The sequence below is a fragment of the Alosa sapidissima genome, chromosome 3 (genome assembly GCF_018492685.1).
Source record: "Alosa sapidissima isolate fAloSap1 chromosome 3, fAloSap1.pri, whole genome shotgun sequence".
In the NCBI taxonomy this organism is placed as follows: Eukaryota; Metazoa; Chordata; class Actinopteri; order Clupeiformes; family Clupeidae; genus Alosa; species Alosa sapidissima.
The window spans coordinates 11,041,933-11,058,617 of NC_055959.1; the positions used below are offsets into that span (position 1 = coordinate 11,041,933).

The following is a 16,685-nucleotide window of genomic DNA, read 5'->3' on the forward strand; positions in this document are numbered from 1 at the left end:
AGACATTTATTGTGTGCGCTCCAAATCTGTGCCTTATTATTAATGACCATAGACCTTTCCCTGTAGTTAAAAAAAACATGTCCTCATACACTTAAAATAGAAGCTAGAAGGTTACTAAATAGCAGTCCAAAGACAAAGCCATAAAAAGTAAGTAATGTAAAATATACAGATTGAGTAGACAGCACTGAGCAGTTATTGTACACTTTGTGGTAAAGCTTCACTATTCATCATAATATTGCCAGCTCGAAAGACACTGTTGGAATGGCTGAAAAATTATATGCAATTGTACTTTTCCATGTTTGTACTAAGAGACACCTATCTGGTCAATGAAAATCTGACCGCAAAACGCTCCATCCAACTCTGAAGTGGTAGTCCTATGTTACAGTCCCATGTAATGATGTGTAATGTGATATTTTCATGTAAGTAAAGCGCAGGCACGGTCTGTGCTCAGTAGCTCATTAGTGTGGATGTGTTCCTCCTCTGCTCCTCCGCTCTGTGGTGTTTGTTCGCTGTGTCAAACTCTCATCCATCATGTCTGACACAGCAAAGCAAGTTACACCGATACACCTTCACCATGTCCTTCACAAACTACTTTAACTCCCTTTCCTGCTTTCTGAAAGGGTTATGGTACCGTAAGTGCTGTGCTGACAAGGCTGTGTTGCCCTGTGTGTTGCTGTCATATGAAAGTCTGCTGGCTGCAATGACATGAGACACTAAAGCTGCTAATCCTGCTAATCCTGCCAAAACCTTCATTACAGAGATCAACTGTTCACCTCCTGCGCAATATAACCACAACAATAACACTTCACCTGTCTATCATTAGAGGACTACATTTTAGTTCACATCATTTCATTTGCACTCGAAAACAACTTGCCTGAATATGTTTACAAATACTGACCACCATCTCCCACTCATAGCAGTCACAATTATAATCCTTAGAATTTCTCACTAGAAGTCTGAGACTGTATTCCTGATACACTTCATTTGTGATTCACGTGTATTCACAAGTTAAAGTGCTTTCAATGCACTTGAAATCATGAGCCTGAAATGGCCATTTAAAGATGGCCGTTCTGCTCAATTAAACATCCCTCTCTATGTGGGTGATTCTGTGTCATTGCTTTAAAAAAATCCATTTTCTGTCAGGATGCACTCTCATAGCAGAGACAAAGAACATTCAATACAGAAGTCTTCAAAGAACATTCAATACCAAAGTCTTCAAAGAACATTAAATCCCGAAAGCTTCCTAAGATTACCTTTTTCAATCGTCTTTACAGTTTTTTGCAAATCATCGAACCTCTACTCAGTGGCTGCAAGGTTTCACCGTTTATTATAGACCCTTGTGTATAAACAAATGTGCATTCCAAAATAATTTCCAGTGGCACGGAAAACATTGAGCTAATGGTAACTTGGGGATAAACAAACATTTTTTAAAGACAAAAACAAGTTTTAAAGTCAACATTTTGTAGAGCAGTATGCTTAAGTCCAATTCATTTTCATTTAAAAGTATCTGCGTTGGTTTTGAACATTTCAACCGGAAAACCTCTAGGTCTAGGAACAGATTGAAAGGGTCTATAAACCAAACAACTCCTCCACTCATATCTTAAAGAAATCATTTCAACATGTGTGTAAGTGACCCCTCCACTAAAGAGCATAATCACATCAGTTAGAGCAGGTGACTTCTGACCGCCATATAACATCTACTAATCCCACTGTCAACACCTGTAAAGGGCCTGATCTATGCCTCAGCAGTGCTCTACAGGGGAAGTGACACGCCCATGTGTTCCCAGGCCTAGCCCAGGGTCACAGGGGCATGTAGGGGGTAGGAGAGGGGTAACAGCACTCTTAAAGTCTCCACCACATGACCTCAGGGAGGCAGTACCACTGGGACTACAGTACTGAACACACACACAGGCAACAGAGACGGACATGGGGCAACAAGTACAGGCACGTTACACAAGAGACGGAGCGGCAGAGGGGAAGAGAGACTCTTCCATCCGTCTGTTCGCTCATCCATCCATCCAGTCATGCAGAAAGACAACACTATCACAGCTGCGACTGCACTGAAGCAAGCAGGCAGCCAGGCAGGCTGCCTCTGTAAGATGATAAATCCACGGTCGACCACAACTGCCTGCAGGGAAAGCTGTCAATGTTTACCACCCGGTTCAGTCACTGGGGCAAATTAATCTACACACAGACATTCAATCAGACCCAGATTAAGCAGGAACTCCAGTTTTGAGCCACAATGCACAACACAGCTGTAATCTGAGATAATCTTGTCAGTAAAACCGTCGACACTGCTTTCACACTACCATAAGCCACGGCAGAGTGAATATCTTGAACAAGCATATCGAACCGAAATCCATGCAGCCTAACGTATGCATGGTCTAAAAATACACTAATTAGCGCACAGCTAATAATGAGTGTCTCTCACATATGCCAAGAATGTGATAATTGCCAGCAACTAAAACAAGATTACTAACTCTGTAGATTTAATGTTTCACAAGTACACAAGTGTGTGACTGTTCTCATAAGATTACGTAAAAGCATGCCACACAGTACAGAAGTCATATCTTCTTCTTTCCAGTTTTCTTCTGCCTCACTTGAGCACCAGCCGTGGATCTGAATGACAGCACCCAGACAGATAGAAGCGAAGGCTCTCGCGTTAAGGGTGTGGAACGCCGGAATGTTCTCTGACACCTTATTCCGGCGAGACAGACATGCACCACCTCTCATCCCTCTCCCTGCTGCCATCAGAGTGAACACCTGTTCAGTGGGCCTGCATTAGCATTTCTGACGGATAACTTCGGTCCTCCTCACTCACTCGGGCGCCTCGGGCTGAGATTTTGAAATGTTTGTGCAAAGCCGGAAATTACAAAATGGATCATTACAAACACAACTTCAAAAGCGGGGAAAAAAGATGGAATCCTCCAGTCCCCACCTCCCTCCCTTCCACATTCACAGTGGGTTTGAGGTGGAGATGGAGGTGTGTGTGCCTGTGTGTGTGGTGTGGGGTGGGGTGTGGGGTGGGGTGTGTTTGGAGGTGACTCCACTCCCTCTACACACCAGGAGGAAGCCAATGTGACTGCATTCCTCAGTAACAAACCCTACCACCCTGCAGAAAGGTCTAACCCTCCAACAAAGAGGGTCAGTAAAACCCATTATCAGTGGCCCAGTCTGCTCCTCTATTAACGGGGTTATGTGTTTGATGGACACGACCTTTGCCCCCTGGCTGCTTGCACTGCAAGTCTGGGCGCAGACAGAGCCTCTGGCGAACTTAACAGGATTTTGGGAGGAGGGAGGAAGGGGGGGTTCAAACAAATTGGCTTTTTTGTGGACATTGCACCTCCGTCAGGTTCCCATGCTCTGTCTTCCGCAGGAGTGGAGAGTCGTGTCATGACTTAACAGCAGAGGAGGGGGCAGGGCGCCTGGCTGAGAGTCAGGAATCAGCAGCATGGGCGACAAATCCTTTAATATAAGAACAGATAGGACAGAATTGCCACCCAGAGTGCTTCGAACAGAATCCCTGATAAGATCAAAATGAAAGCAGTCTAAGGACCGCTTTGATTTGTAGGGGTACAATTTTTTTTTCCAGTGAATGTCAGACAGAAAGGCAAACACGTTTGAAAAAGTCGGTGGTCACACCAGGCAGAGAGGGTTTCAAGCAAGGCGCCTCACCTTTGAGGCATTCAAAAGACCGTTTCACTGCCCACCGGCCCCTCAGATCTCCAGATAGCCGTTTGATTTCAGGCTGTCCTCTTGGGCCCCGGGGGAAGACACACACACACACACACACACACACACACACACACACACACACACACACACACACAAGCCTGATCCTATGATACAGCATGAGAAGGGACAGCTCGGACAGTCTGCGCTCCAGCATGCCTGCCTCTGCATATGCACTGAAGTGGCAGTGGAGCATTTGAAATCGGTGCTGTATTCTAGTGAGTAATGAGTGCTTATTTTTTGCAGTTTGAGTTTTTTGTTTTGCAGGCCAGAGCTTATTTTCTCAAGTGTATTTTGATGATGTTTCACAGACCGAAGCTTTTTTCTTACTACTAGAACCAACAATATGAGCCTTTGTCATTTCACAGTGTTATGTTTGGCAGTAACAAACAACATTCAGAGACGATCTTTGGGAAAATTGCTGGAAACAGCTCCCATATTGTTCTACAAATGCGAACTTAATGAACCAGACAACTAAACATTCTTATGAGAGTGCAACAGTAAGGTGGACCATCTCCGTACTTTTATGTAGTGAGTATTGCTGCCCCTAAAGCCTGGGAATGAGATGCCGGGCACATGTCAACCAGGATTACCAATACCCTTAACAGTCGGAGAGCATCAGCCCTCCTCATCTTGCACAGCGATGTACTTACGGAGATCAACCCCCTACTGGGGGTGGATGTGCCACATCATTTCATTAATTACTTTGAAGAAAGCCTGGCACAGTTAAGCTTTCTCTCTCTTTCAACTTCTTGGGAAGGAAGCTTTTCTTTAAACCCCTGTGATTTGGCAGGCTAACTGAGAGGTATCCCAAAATTAAAGATCTCAAGTAGGTCTGGAGCCAACTGACTCACTGCAAATGCATGGCCTTGCAACAAAATCCCCAGAGAGAAGACAAACAACCCGTCCTACGCAAAAAGGGGAATATTTGCAGGGCTTGGAGCAGCAGAGGATTGCTTTCCCAGTGTTTAAATAATGAATAGCCACAGATAACCTGCACTCTGTGTCCTCCAGGCTCAACGCATTCAAGTGATTCACATTCTCATTCTACTCGTGGGCTCATAGTGACCGTAATACTACTATTTTTTGACCTGGAATATATGTAGCTATCACACAGAATCCAAGCTCTGAACAATTTTCCAGAACTTTAAAACAGAATGCTAGCTACAAGTGTTATTGTTGACATTCAAATTCCTGATCCATATGAAAATTATTTAGGATAATTGCAACACAAATAAAGCTAGAATATGCACAGACTGCTCTTTTTTCTGATTTGATGTGACAATATTTTTAAATGGTTACCCATTCCACAACTATTTGGTTGGGTTTTTTTTGGCAACTCTTGCATGTTATTTGTTTTCATGGTACTGTGGTAATAATGTGTTACGGGAAGTAGCACCAGACGGCAAAGGCAGTTATGTCCCCCTGACTGTCTGTGATACAATAAAAACAAACACACACACACACATACACAGCTCAGCCAATGTGGTTACACCAGCCGATCCAACAGGGAAGTCAACAAATGAAATTTCAGCTGAAGCCCCCAAGCCTTTCCCTTCGAAACCTTCCTCGCCACCATTTTTTCATCAGACCACGGGCAACGCGGAGGGAACAGACACAGGGAGGGAGACGGCTCATCCCAAACCCCTCACGTTCCTGCATGAATCATTGGTCTGACCGTTTGCAATAAGAGCCCTGCCGACTCAGCCCTCTGGGCTGTCTGTGGTCGTCCATGTGGCAGAACAGGGCCTGGACAGATGCCTCCTACCTCCTGATATCTCATTGAGGTCCACAGTAGGGCCATACTCCCTGCGGCCCTGGGGCTGAACGTCCTCGTTCTCCGGCTCTCGCTGTTTACCTGTGGTAAATAAAAACAACAAAACAAAGCACCTCATGGCACAACTGGTCTCAGCACATTGGTTTTATACAGTACATGTACATGTGTCCTTTTTCTCCCATTTAGTAACAATATATTAATAATAAAACAGAGCGAAAATAATACCCCCCCCCCCCCCCCCAAAACATTAAGCTGAAAATGAGTAACATCATAATGCTTTATTAATGCATGTATAAATAGTTATATATACTAATGTCAATAATTATGAGGCTTTATGAATAGTGTATAACCCTTTATGAATGCATTTATAATGCGTTATGAATACTTGGATCATAGAAAGTGTTACTGATTTCTTCTATGCACACAAAAGGCTTATTTCTCTCACATTTTGTTCACAAATTATTAAAAAGCATGATTATAGCAGAGATGTCCATTAAACTGGTCACAATAAAAGGCCACTCTAAAATGTCTCAGTGTAAAAAAATAAATTTGTGTGTGTGTGTGTGTGTGTGTGTGTGTGTGTGTGTGTGTGTGTGTGTGTTGTTTACTAACTTCGCAGATTTGCATAAAAACTGCACAAAGGCATAACAACAGGAAAAGTGGTGTATTTACCTGGATATTTCCCTTGAAGCGCTTTGCTTTGCTTCCTCCCACTCATGGCAAAAACTCTGACCACATACTGCTTCCCAGGACTGATATCACTCAGCACTACTCTATTCTCTCCTTTGGGCACAAACAGCTCGTTCTCCTCTCCACCTGTGAGAGCAGGAAGGCTGAGGAATTAGCACGCATACTGTATCAGTGGAGCCTTTCTCCATTACTTCCAACAAACCTAACAAATCGTCCAACACCAGCAAGGTCAAGCACACAGATTATCATTGAGGGAAGGGAGTCTGTGGAAGTCTGCCTGTCCTAATGGAGAAAGATGAAAGAGAATCACACGCATGCTACAGTACGGGTGCTGCTGACCAGAGACCAGGAGACATGACGGGAGGCCTGAGGAACAATGAAGGTGACGAATACAAATGTCAGGCAAGTGCAAGTCATTATCAGTGTATGTTGCTGTCAGTTTACACAAATCCCGAGGGACATTGATGTTACCGGAGGCTGGATTATCTAGTGAGCTAAGTGATCTTCAGTCTGTGGACATTTCCTTATTCTCTACTTTTGAGCTCTGACCCCCCAAATGTATTTCTCAGCATACTGTACTGTATATGCAAAGCTAGAGTTAGACCTTTGGCTCACAAAGTTACTTATCCACTGTACTCTATCTATGTACCTTTAGAGATGGCATGGCCACATTTACATAGGTTTGGTTTAGGGTTTTGGAGCCTGTGTTTAAGTAATACTTAGACCTGGCAACGAATTCTCATTTTTCCAGAACGGGCCTGAGTATCCATTCCACATATTTTTCTGTGCTAAGCCGAGTACAAGTTATGGATGGCAAAGCAGGGAGACACATTTCCCTCCTGGGACCCTGTCCACACAAGTAGTAGAGTGTAGAAAATCACCCCACGAGCATATCGTCTTACATTAGCCGCTTAGCAGGCTGCCAGCTCGACTTAACTTCATCCTAATGGTTTATCCCAACACAAAGCCCAAAGTATGAGCAGTTCACTCAGATACTTCTCCCAGAGCCCTCAGGGGAACACTGGTGTGTTTCACCTTTCAGATTACTGGCTAATCAGACTTATTTAAATCTGGCAGTGCATGAAGATCAATCAGAAGTTGGAGGGGTGGGGTGATGGGGGTCTGCGGAGAAGACTGCCTGATCAGCAACACTAAGGGGCTTTGTGTGTTGGGGAGGACAGTTAACAGCAAGAAGTAGGTTGTTGAAGTAAGGATCTACATGTAGGGTGATGAGTCTGCAGATTGTGGCACATGGGGACATAAATGGGGGAAAGTGCTGGGGACAGCAGAGTGCCACACCAGGGCACCATCAGAACAGTAGGATAGGAAAATGGCCCTGATGTCTCTGAGGCACAGAGGCCCACTGAAAATGATCTGTGTGTGTGTGCAAGTGAGAGAGCGTGGCTTTTGATCCTGAAAAGTATGTATGGCAACCATTCATGAAATTGGTCTTCGGTTCAATGAAAAAAAAAACCAACACACTTGGCTTTAGAGTTGAAGGGCTTTGACGAGAACGAGACCATGAGGTTTGCATTTTAATGTAATCGGGTACTTTGGCCGAGCGTTTTTCGCTGACAATGGGAGGAGTCCTTCCCTGGAAAAGGCTTGCTGCTGTCAAAGAGCGGGAGACCTGCGACTGTCTGCACAAAAATACTCCACAGTAGGATGCGATGTACGTTTTCATTTATGACATCTCTTATCTGCCAGGTTTGTTGTGTGTTTTGGCCTGAGCTCAGCGAACAGGGAACAGTGGAGAGCTCATATCTGACAGCAACCTCCAGCGAATGCAGGCAGGGTTCTGGAACGCCTCCCTGGCCAAAACAAGTCCTACTCTGGCTGCAGGCGAGCAGAAATGATGACTGTGTCCAAAAACTCCCACAAGCACCTGTCCCTCTCCATGCCCTTGAGATACCCTGTCACAGCTCTTTAAATTCGATGTTTAGAAGATCATTTTGTCTTAAGGGTATTTTTGCTTTTCGGCAGATTCAGTACATAAGTCAGTGGCACACCACAAAGAACTATGTCTATGTAAACTATGTATTGACCAGTATTCAGCAGACGCCCTTATCCAAAGGGACATGGACTGATAATGGCAGGTTCAGGAATGGAACCCATGTGGACTGATTGTCGGGCGCTGACAATCCCACCGCTCCACCACACTTCTATTTCCCTCTCTTTGTGTGTCTTCATCCCTCCATCTTGTTCAGTGGAGACTCATCTCATGGCTTCAATGGCTTCTCACCTCATGCGACATCCTAACGTCCCACGCAAACCAACGTAACTGTGTTGTGTTTGGCCAACCATGTGGCTCAGCCCCTCACCTGCCCAGACTCGAACCTGCAACTTGCATTGCAAGTCACATGCTGAAGAATTCAATCAGGGAAAACAACACAAACTGTATCTAAATGATAGATCACAGCACAAATCTTACCTCGAACATTGTCATATACAAATCGATAGCCATCATAATCCCCCTTTGGTTCTTTCCATGTTACGGTTAATCCTCCAGAAGGAAGCAGTTTGAAGCGGAGTCTGCGTGGAGCTGGGACTGTAAGAAATCAAGGAAAATAACTCAATAATAACACAGATTATTCATCTTCAATAGTGTTCCCAATAGAGTTATCAAACCGCATAGCTTCCAAACGTCACTAAAAGCAGCTTGCAGCTAAATGGTTGAGTATGTACTTTTTACAACTTGGAGACATAGCAACTAACATTTCTCATCCCTCCAATGAAAACAGATTTAATGTCACTGTATATAGCTAAGAATAAGAATAACATAAACCAATGACAAATTAAAATACTAATATGCGTATCATCTTCTAAAATCCTTTTAGGATTATAATATCAATCAAAGTATATAAGTATCAAGGGGCCCTTGGTGTTAAGGGGAGATTCTAGTCATATTCTCTTCTTCATCACTGGGTTAAAAAAAGTAAATGGTAAAATGTAGGTTAATGACTGTCAAAATGCAGGTGCTTCATATTATGTTTCAGGTAGTATTTTACATTTTAATTATAATATGGCAGGGATTGCTGCATATCTACTTGGCATTTCCACCAAACAATGGCAATAAGTCACGGAGCACATGCATTGTAGATCTCTGCTGGAAAGAGCCTGCAGGAGAAGAGAATATGATACGGGTTCAAACCAGAAGAAGTTCCCCCATCTAAACCCCTAACTGGACCCCATCCCCAAGTGCTTGAAATCACCACATTAGTACTATCACCACACAGCAAATATCACTAAGAAGGCATACTTTCTGCCCTGCTTCCACACACTCAGAAAATGTCTCGTCTTGTGTTGAGATCATTTATTGAGAACCATATTGGTTCCTCTCTGAGTTCTAAAATAATCCCTCAAAACTGTGAAATACTGTGAATTAGAAACTGTGAAATTAGTTGCTAATGTTAAAGTCTATTACCAATTCTACACGCTTGTCATAACACTGATACTATGTCAGGCAAGTTCAGGGCAGAAAGTAACATCACAAAAGTCCCCCCTTACAAAAAATAACTGCACTACTTCAAATGTTGTAAATGTTGTGAGTGTGTAAACTGCAGTTTTGGAGGAATTGTTTGCAGTTCAGCAGGATATATTTTTGTCCCATAACTGCAGTTATTTTTTGTAAGGGATAAGCTGTGGCTCATGTTGCACAGGTGAAGACAGTTGCAATATCAACAATAAAAACATCCTGCATGTAGCACAATAGAAGAACCAGTTTTAATTTTCAGATTTATGCAATCAGAAAATGTATTCAGAGGAGAATAAAATATATACCCCAACATAAGGGTTTAACAACTGTGCAACTGAAGCTTTTCTTCTTCTAAGAAAGTCCTTTTAACAAGACAAAGCCTAAAAGATCAAAAGAGGTTCTCCTAAAGAACTCAATGCAGAAATGTTTTTTGGAATACAAGGAGTAAAATAGTGCAGGAAAGAGATCTGACTTAGTATCCCAAGACCATATCCAGACATGTACCTAAATGAAGGCTATAAAGGATTTGAATTTTATGGAGAGAAAGATAACTACTGAAAACGGTACCAAGCTCACCAACCTGAAATATGGCAGAAGATTTATATTCTTTGTTGAGCAACACACCTCCCCTCTCCGTGGGGAGTCCAATCCAAATTCAGTCAGTGCTTGGAAAAATAGTGTCTGTGTTTGTGCAGGACATCTCACGCAACTCCTCTGCACAAACAGCCTTTACATTTCGTCACATTACTTCTGGTCAGCTGCAACTTGTTACATATAATCCTAGACGCCTGTTTGAGTGCCTATAAGCTTATGCTCTGCGAGGGTTAATTTCAAGTGCAGCTTGAATGACGGAATCTTAATGAGAATCATTAAAGTATCACCATGCAAAACACCAGCTGTTACAAAGCCTAGTGTAACAAATGATTGATCCAAATGTATTGGGAGTTGCTTGTTTATGATAAAAGTGAATTATGAGTTTATGAGTTCCAGATAGCACCAAGGCAACATGAGACAAGTTCAACAGCGCACCATTAGGACAAAGTACACTATCTAGATGGACAAGTGAGGCTGTGGAAACCTAGTCAGTGTGCAGGTAGCTACAGTATAACAGCTCAAATACCGCCTGAGCAAGGCCAGTGTATGTCATCTGAGTCGGTGCTTGTTTATTCACTTCTACTTTGTGCAATGTACAAAATGCATAATCCCATTGATGTAGAAGCCCCACATTATTGTCCAAATGTGCCAGAAAACGGGATTTGTCAACTGCTGCTCCATTCTGAATTCCACAGAAATCAAGCTTGTGGCACCCGGGATTCCCCAGGAAAAAAAACATCACTGTGCGTTATCCTCTACCTTTCCTGCCCCTCCCTTTTCTTCTCCTCCAATTAGCACTGATGGGACATGAAAGAGCGTCACAGCAGTCTGCGTGTGACAAGCACTGACTTGTAACTTAAAAGATAGAAGTTAGCGTGCGGTTCTGCACTATCTCCACTGTACATTAGTGCAACGCTAGCAGGGCGAAAAAAGTCTTTGCACTTTGATGTGGCTTGGCATCTTCCATTTGTGTGTCGGCAGATAGCACTTACTAAAACTCGGCCCTTTTATCAGCTCACTTCAGCTGCCTTACCTTACTGAAGCCTCCCTCACCCATTCAGACGCTTATCTCTTAAACTGACGCAGAAATCCCTCAAGGGGGAATTAAAATATTAATACAGTCTCTGGAGAGGCTGAGGGAAGGAAATGCGATAGAGCCTGACATGCCAACTGTCAGACGTCTTAGTCTCCTAGCCCTGAACTGACATGAAATACAACATGTTTCAAGAGTGGGAGACAAGACCCCACCCTCATCCACTGATACATTTCAATATTTCAATGCGCAGATTTATTAATTTGCGGTTAAACCATGTCTTATCAAGCATTAGGTTTAAATGAGACTAGGGATTGGGACATTATTTTTTTGTGTCAAGTATTGCTGTGTTTGGGGATATTTGTCTTTTTTCAATTTTGTTGACCTATTTTCTTTGTGTGGTCTGTTTCAAGATGTTGTTATTTTTCCATCCCTCTGAAATTATTTTTTAAACAATGCCATCTCAGAAATAGCCTCCATCAGCTGAGATGAGTTTTCTTGCATCAGCTTGTTACAAAGAGACCTCCAGTCCTGACAGAAAAGGCTGGATGCCTGATTATTTCTGTCAGGAGCATTATATAAACAAATTCCAAAACCTCATTTGAATGCTAAAAAGGCACTTTTAGACAGTCAGACTTATTTACTTGCCTAATATTTGTGATAACATACAGGGACAATTGAATTCTGAATACTAAGCGAATCCCTACACCTGAAGAAAAAAACAAGTTATTGAGCTTTGTTTGAATTGTGCTTTGATATTGTACTAAATCCTCAGAAAGTGGCTAGCTCAGGTTATCTGCATTATTTAAAACATTGATAACTCCTGTCACAAGTTCAATTCAGATTTTAGATTGGCTATGCAAAAGCAAACAACCAAATGAGCAAAGCAGCTGCCAAGTCAAGACCTAAAGAAAGAGCCAGGAAACAGCACTGAAAAAAAAAAAAAAAAATTAACTTTGCTTAAGTTTACAATTGCGCAACGGGACTACCTGAGGTGGCCGGGTTTAAGCGGAGGGGCTGGAGGTTAAGTGCTGTGACAGAGAAGCCCTGCTCCACACACAGCATGCACCTGCACCTGCCCGTGCAAACAGAGTCCCGTGGCCCTCGTCCAGACGACCCGCAGACCCACCCACTCCAGATGCTTCTGAAGCCGCCGTCGCCGAGCTCCTTTTCACTCGCAGGGGCCTGGAAGGAATGTGAGGTCCGTCCAAGCCGACCAACCAATTAAAGGTTTTTAAGTCTCCCTGAGGGATATTATTGTATGATCCCATAGGAGAACAGATTGTGTTGCTTTGTTTCCCTCCTTTGGAAGCACTGCAGTGCTGATCTAATCAGGACATCTAATTCCCTTGAATGCCCCAAATGAGAAACACTGTGATTGAACCCAACAAAATATTTCACCACAAAAAAAAAAAACCTGCCAAAATATCAGCTTCATTAATCAAGTGCAGATCAACCATCAGACTCAACCCTGGTTTAAACAAAGCAACAAAGAGAGCCATGCCTCAACCAAACATTTCAACTTTAGTGATGACACAAAGACCACAACACTCCTGTGGAATGGAAAAATACCAGCACAACCCATACAATGCTGGGACAAAAGCTGCACATCAGGAAACTATAGGGGGCAGAGTGAAAAAGAGCGCTATACCTTGACCCTGGGCAGGGCTGGGGGTACAGGCCAGCAGTGCCATGAAGACCAGCAGACACCAGCCCTCTGTCCTGAGTCTGACGCCCTGCATCCTGTCCTACGAGTGAGTGCCTGTGTGATGCTGCTGCCTGCACACCTAGAGAGACAGGAAGCCAGGGAGGAAGGGTGAGTTTGATCAAGCCACACACTAATCCTTGAAGGGGTGTGAGGGGATGGAGGAGGAGGGGTGAGGGGGTGCGGGGGTGCGGCGCGGTGGATGGGGGGAGAGGTTGTCAGGAAGAGAAAAGAAGAGAGGAAGGGGGGAGGGGTATGCATTTTGTGTCAGGAACACACACACACACACAGACAGTGAGCAAACAGCAAAGGACTTTGTTGCAAGATGATAGACAGTTGCTGATGAGTACTTCCTCAGCTCCATTGTCAGGTTTGAGAATAACCACCTCTCCTCTCCTGGCTGTCACTTCATCACTGATTTTCCCTAGCCCTTCACTGATGGATGTGGCAGCTGCTAGCCTGAGTCTAGTTTCTGAATGAGAAGTGAACGTAAGGGTATGAGACTGACTGTTGAAAAGGTTATGTGATTGGCAAGAGTTCATTCACAAAGTGGCTGATCTCCAAAATGTGGTGAAATTATTTCTTACTTCTTTAAAACTGAGACTTGGGCTATGTTAGGATTATTTATATTTTTCTGGTGCTACAGAGCAACATTTTTGATAATATGTGAAACACTTTTTTTCAGTGAACGGTTTACTTTTACAAAAGACTTGAGACACTTTCGAATCAAAATTAAACTGATGGCAAAATAATCAACTTCATGCAGATAAAGTTTATCTTTCATCGCAGGACACTATGTTCATTCAATTTAAACACAAAATAAGACGGGTCTTCATCAACGTTAGATAATAACTTAATGCCATCACAGCTGCAATGTGATTTATTTTCTATTCCTTTATGTTTAAACGGTGGATTATATGTTCAACAGTCAGAGTCGAATTCAGTTTTCTGAGAGTGCACCGGTCACATCCTGAGGTCACATTATTTTATCACAGTTGGATGGCGTTGCTGTCTGGTAGACTAAGTGGTGATGAGTTCGTTATGCCACTTTCTAATCTCCCACTTTGTAATATCTGACTCATTAATAATTTATGCAAACGAAAGAAATCTGCACACTACCTGTTCAGTCATTAATTTCAATGTCCTTGGTTTTCCCAGTGGATAATAACAACGCCGAGTCTTTTGAAGCACGCTCTTCCACACGCCCTTACTCTGTCCAGTTCTAAGATCCAAGTGGGTGCTCCGTCCTTTGCTATTCACCCATCCCCTTCAGAGTGCTCAGTTCATCCTCACACCGGTTAGGAGGAGGGGAAACTCAACCAATTATAACATAGGGCTCAACTCCGAAGAAATTCTAAAACCCCTACAGACATTCCGGAACTAAAGACGTTTAGTAGACCACCTGACCTTACTTGACGAGAAAAGGTATTTCCATTTTGCTCGCTTATTTGGTTAGTGGATTGGCATTCCTCCCGAACTGACTTCCTGCGAGCGAATGCAGCGCCTCTCTCCATGGCACCTGCATTGTGGGTGCACTTACGAATCGAGCGCATGCACGCGCACATCTCTTCAAATAGCTCTTACTGTTCTCAAAAGCGACATGCGACAGCAATACAATGGTTATGATGATTTTTTTTAAAATGCATCCATTATTTTACAATATCATTTAGGCTACCTATGATTATTTACAATATTACATTTACAATAGGGTTATGTTTACAATAACACTGTACTTACAAATGCCAGTTAAAATGAGTTCTCTGAAAGAGTTATTTTGTATTTTTAGTGGAACAGGTAGGCTACAGGTAAAGTCTATACTTTGGAGTTAAACCTTTTACTGCTGGTGAAAATTGGTTGGTGGGGATTGGGGCAGTTGGGTGTTGGGTAGGTCATTTTTACATCAGATGAGATAGAAGTCTGAAGAGGTCTGCAATTTTCTACAGGGTCCTGCACCCTACTGAAAGGTCCAGAGAGTCCACAGAGATCGACATCATTAATTTCTGTGGCTGCATGGCTTTAAACCTTGGGCTGGGCTCATTTCTGAATGTCTGTGGCAGTATAATTCTTATCTTTCATTCAATTTTTCAACTAGAGCAATGAAAGTCGTCCCTTCTGCTACAACATAGGCTACAATACACCCTTGTCTGGGTTTGTTACGGAAATGATCTTCCCCTGCAAAGAAAAAAATATTTATTCTTCAGACAAGAAGAGAGAGAGAGAGAGAGAGTAAACTTTGTCATGGTATCTGAATTCATGTTGCCCTTGCTTTACCTCAGAAATTCAAACTTTTGCCAGGTAAGGTTCAAGGTAAGATCAAGAAATTACTAAAGGTGATCTGACCAATCAAACTCAAAGTCTTTGTTCATCTAGATATGTGGTAGGGGCACACAATGAAAATATATCATAGATGTATTGTATACATAGACATAACAATGTACTGTTGCCCGGTCAAATAACAAAAACAGCCCATATAAGAACCTGAGGAGAATGTTCCTTGGAGTTCTGTGTTTAGCTGTGGTCTTTGTTCTGTGGCACTGGGAATGCAGTGGGCTATTTGTAATCCTGCATAATGCAACATTCTCCACTGGCACAAATGCCCAATTTTAATTAGCTTAGAGACACATTGATAGGCCATGATAGGCCAATTTGCCACTTTTTGATTTGTGTTTAATGAGAAAACAGTTTTGGATCACATTCAAATGAATTTTGATTGAATACGGTCATGTGAAGAATAGCTTAACACAACTGTTGTTTACTAGCCTCTGGGCTGTTTACTATGTTGTTTTGTGGTTCAGGTCAGCTTTTGATTATTAAAGTAAAGCTTTCACAATACATTATTGCCAAAGAAATCCCCAGAAGATGTCAGTTAATTTATTAGCAAACTGGTCTGCTGTATACTTGAAAGGTGTTTGCATGTTTTTTTAGGTATAGCTCCCTCGTTTTAGGGCCAAAACTTCATAATCCTTCTTAAAACTGTCATTTGAAATGATTTCTGTGTAATTGATTATATATACACTTATCCCCACAGAGCCCCAAACTCTTGCAGCACGAATACCACTGACCAGAGGTGTCTGAAGCCCCTCAGGGATGTTCTTTGATGGGCTGAGAAACTGCCCCCCCCCTGCCCCTGCTCACAACTGTGACTCAGCACTCTTCGGGTCCGATAGCCCCCATGAATAAATGCATTAATGTCTCCGGGTGACTCTGAGCTGCTCTTGAGTTCGCACACAGAGATCACCTTCTCTTCTGCAGCCTCTGCAGGATTTGGAAAGGAATCACAACAGGCTGGGATGTGGTTTTATGCTCAGACTTTTACGGGTCCGTATTTGAATGGGCAAAATTTATATTCCAAAGATAACAGCTAAACAAGTTTAATAAGCTACACAGCCTGCCTCTTCAATTAACAATTATCAAACCGTGAAATAGAATAATATCTTAATTACATGTAAAAGTTATTAATTTTTGTAATGACATACTTGAAGGTTTCACTGTTTCTAATAACACAGCAACCCAAACATCACAACATGAAAACAGTTTTACTTCCCATAGGTAACATTTGAGATTTTTTTGCATTATGCACATTGTTCATTATGGCTTACCTATTGCATCTAGTTATTCATCCAAAGACTGAGCAATGCTTCCTGATTTTGCCCTGCAGAATAAAAGTTTGATACACCTG

General features: G+C 42.7%; 1 protein-coding gene across 4 annotated transcripts in view; it reads right to left on the minus strand.

The window, feature by feature from the left end:
- Positions 1-14,482, minus strand: part of col14a1a (collagen, type XIV, alpha 1a) — an 83,594-nt gene extending 69,112 nt beyond the window's left edge. For 3 of the 4 annotated variants that reach the window (XM_042085742.1, XM_042085741.1, XM_042085740.1), the window contains exons 1-5: positions 14,126-14,482; positions 12,953-13,088; positions 8,631-8,747; positions 6,182-6,325; positions 5,501-5,590 (exon numbers count right to left, since the gene is read on the minus strand). In XM_042085742.1, coding sequence (XP_041941676.1) covers positions 5,501-5,590; positions 6,182-6,325; positions 8,631-8,747; positions 12,953-13,043 — 442 coding nt within the window. In that variant the 5' untranslated portion in view covers positions 13,044-13,088; positions 14,126-14,482. The remainder of the gene's footprint in view (positions 1-5,500; positions 5,591-6,181; positions 6,326-8,630; positions 8,748-12,952; positions 13,089-14,125) is intronic. The other variant, XM_042085743.1, reaches the window with a different exon arrangement.
- Between the last annotated feature and the right edge of the window lie 2,203 nt (positions 14,483-16,685).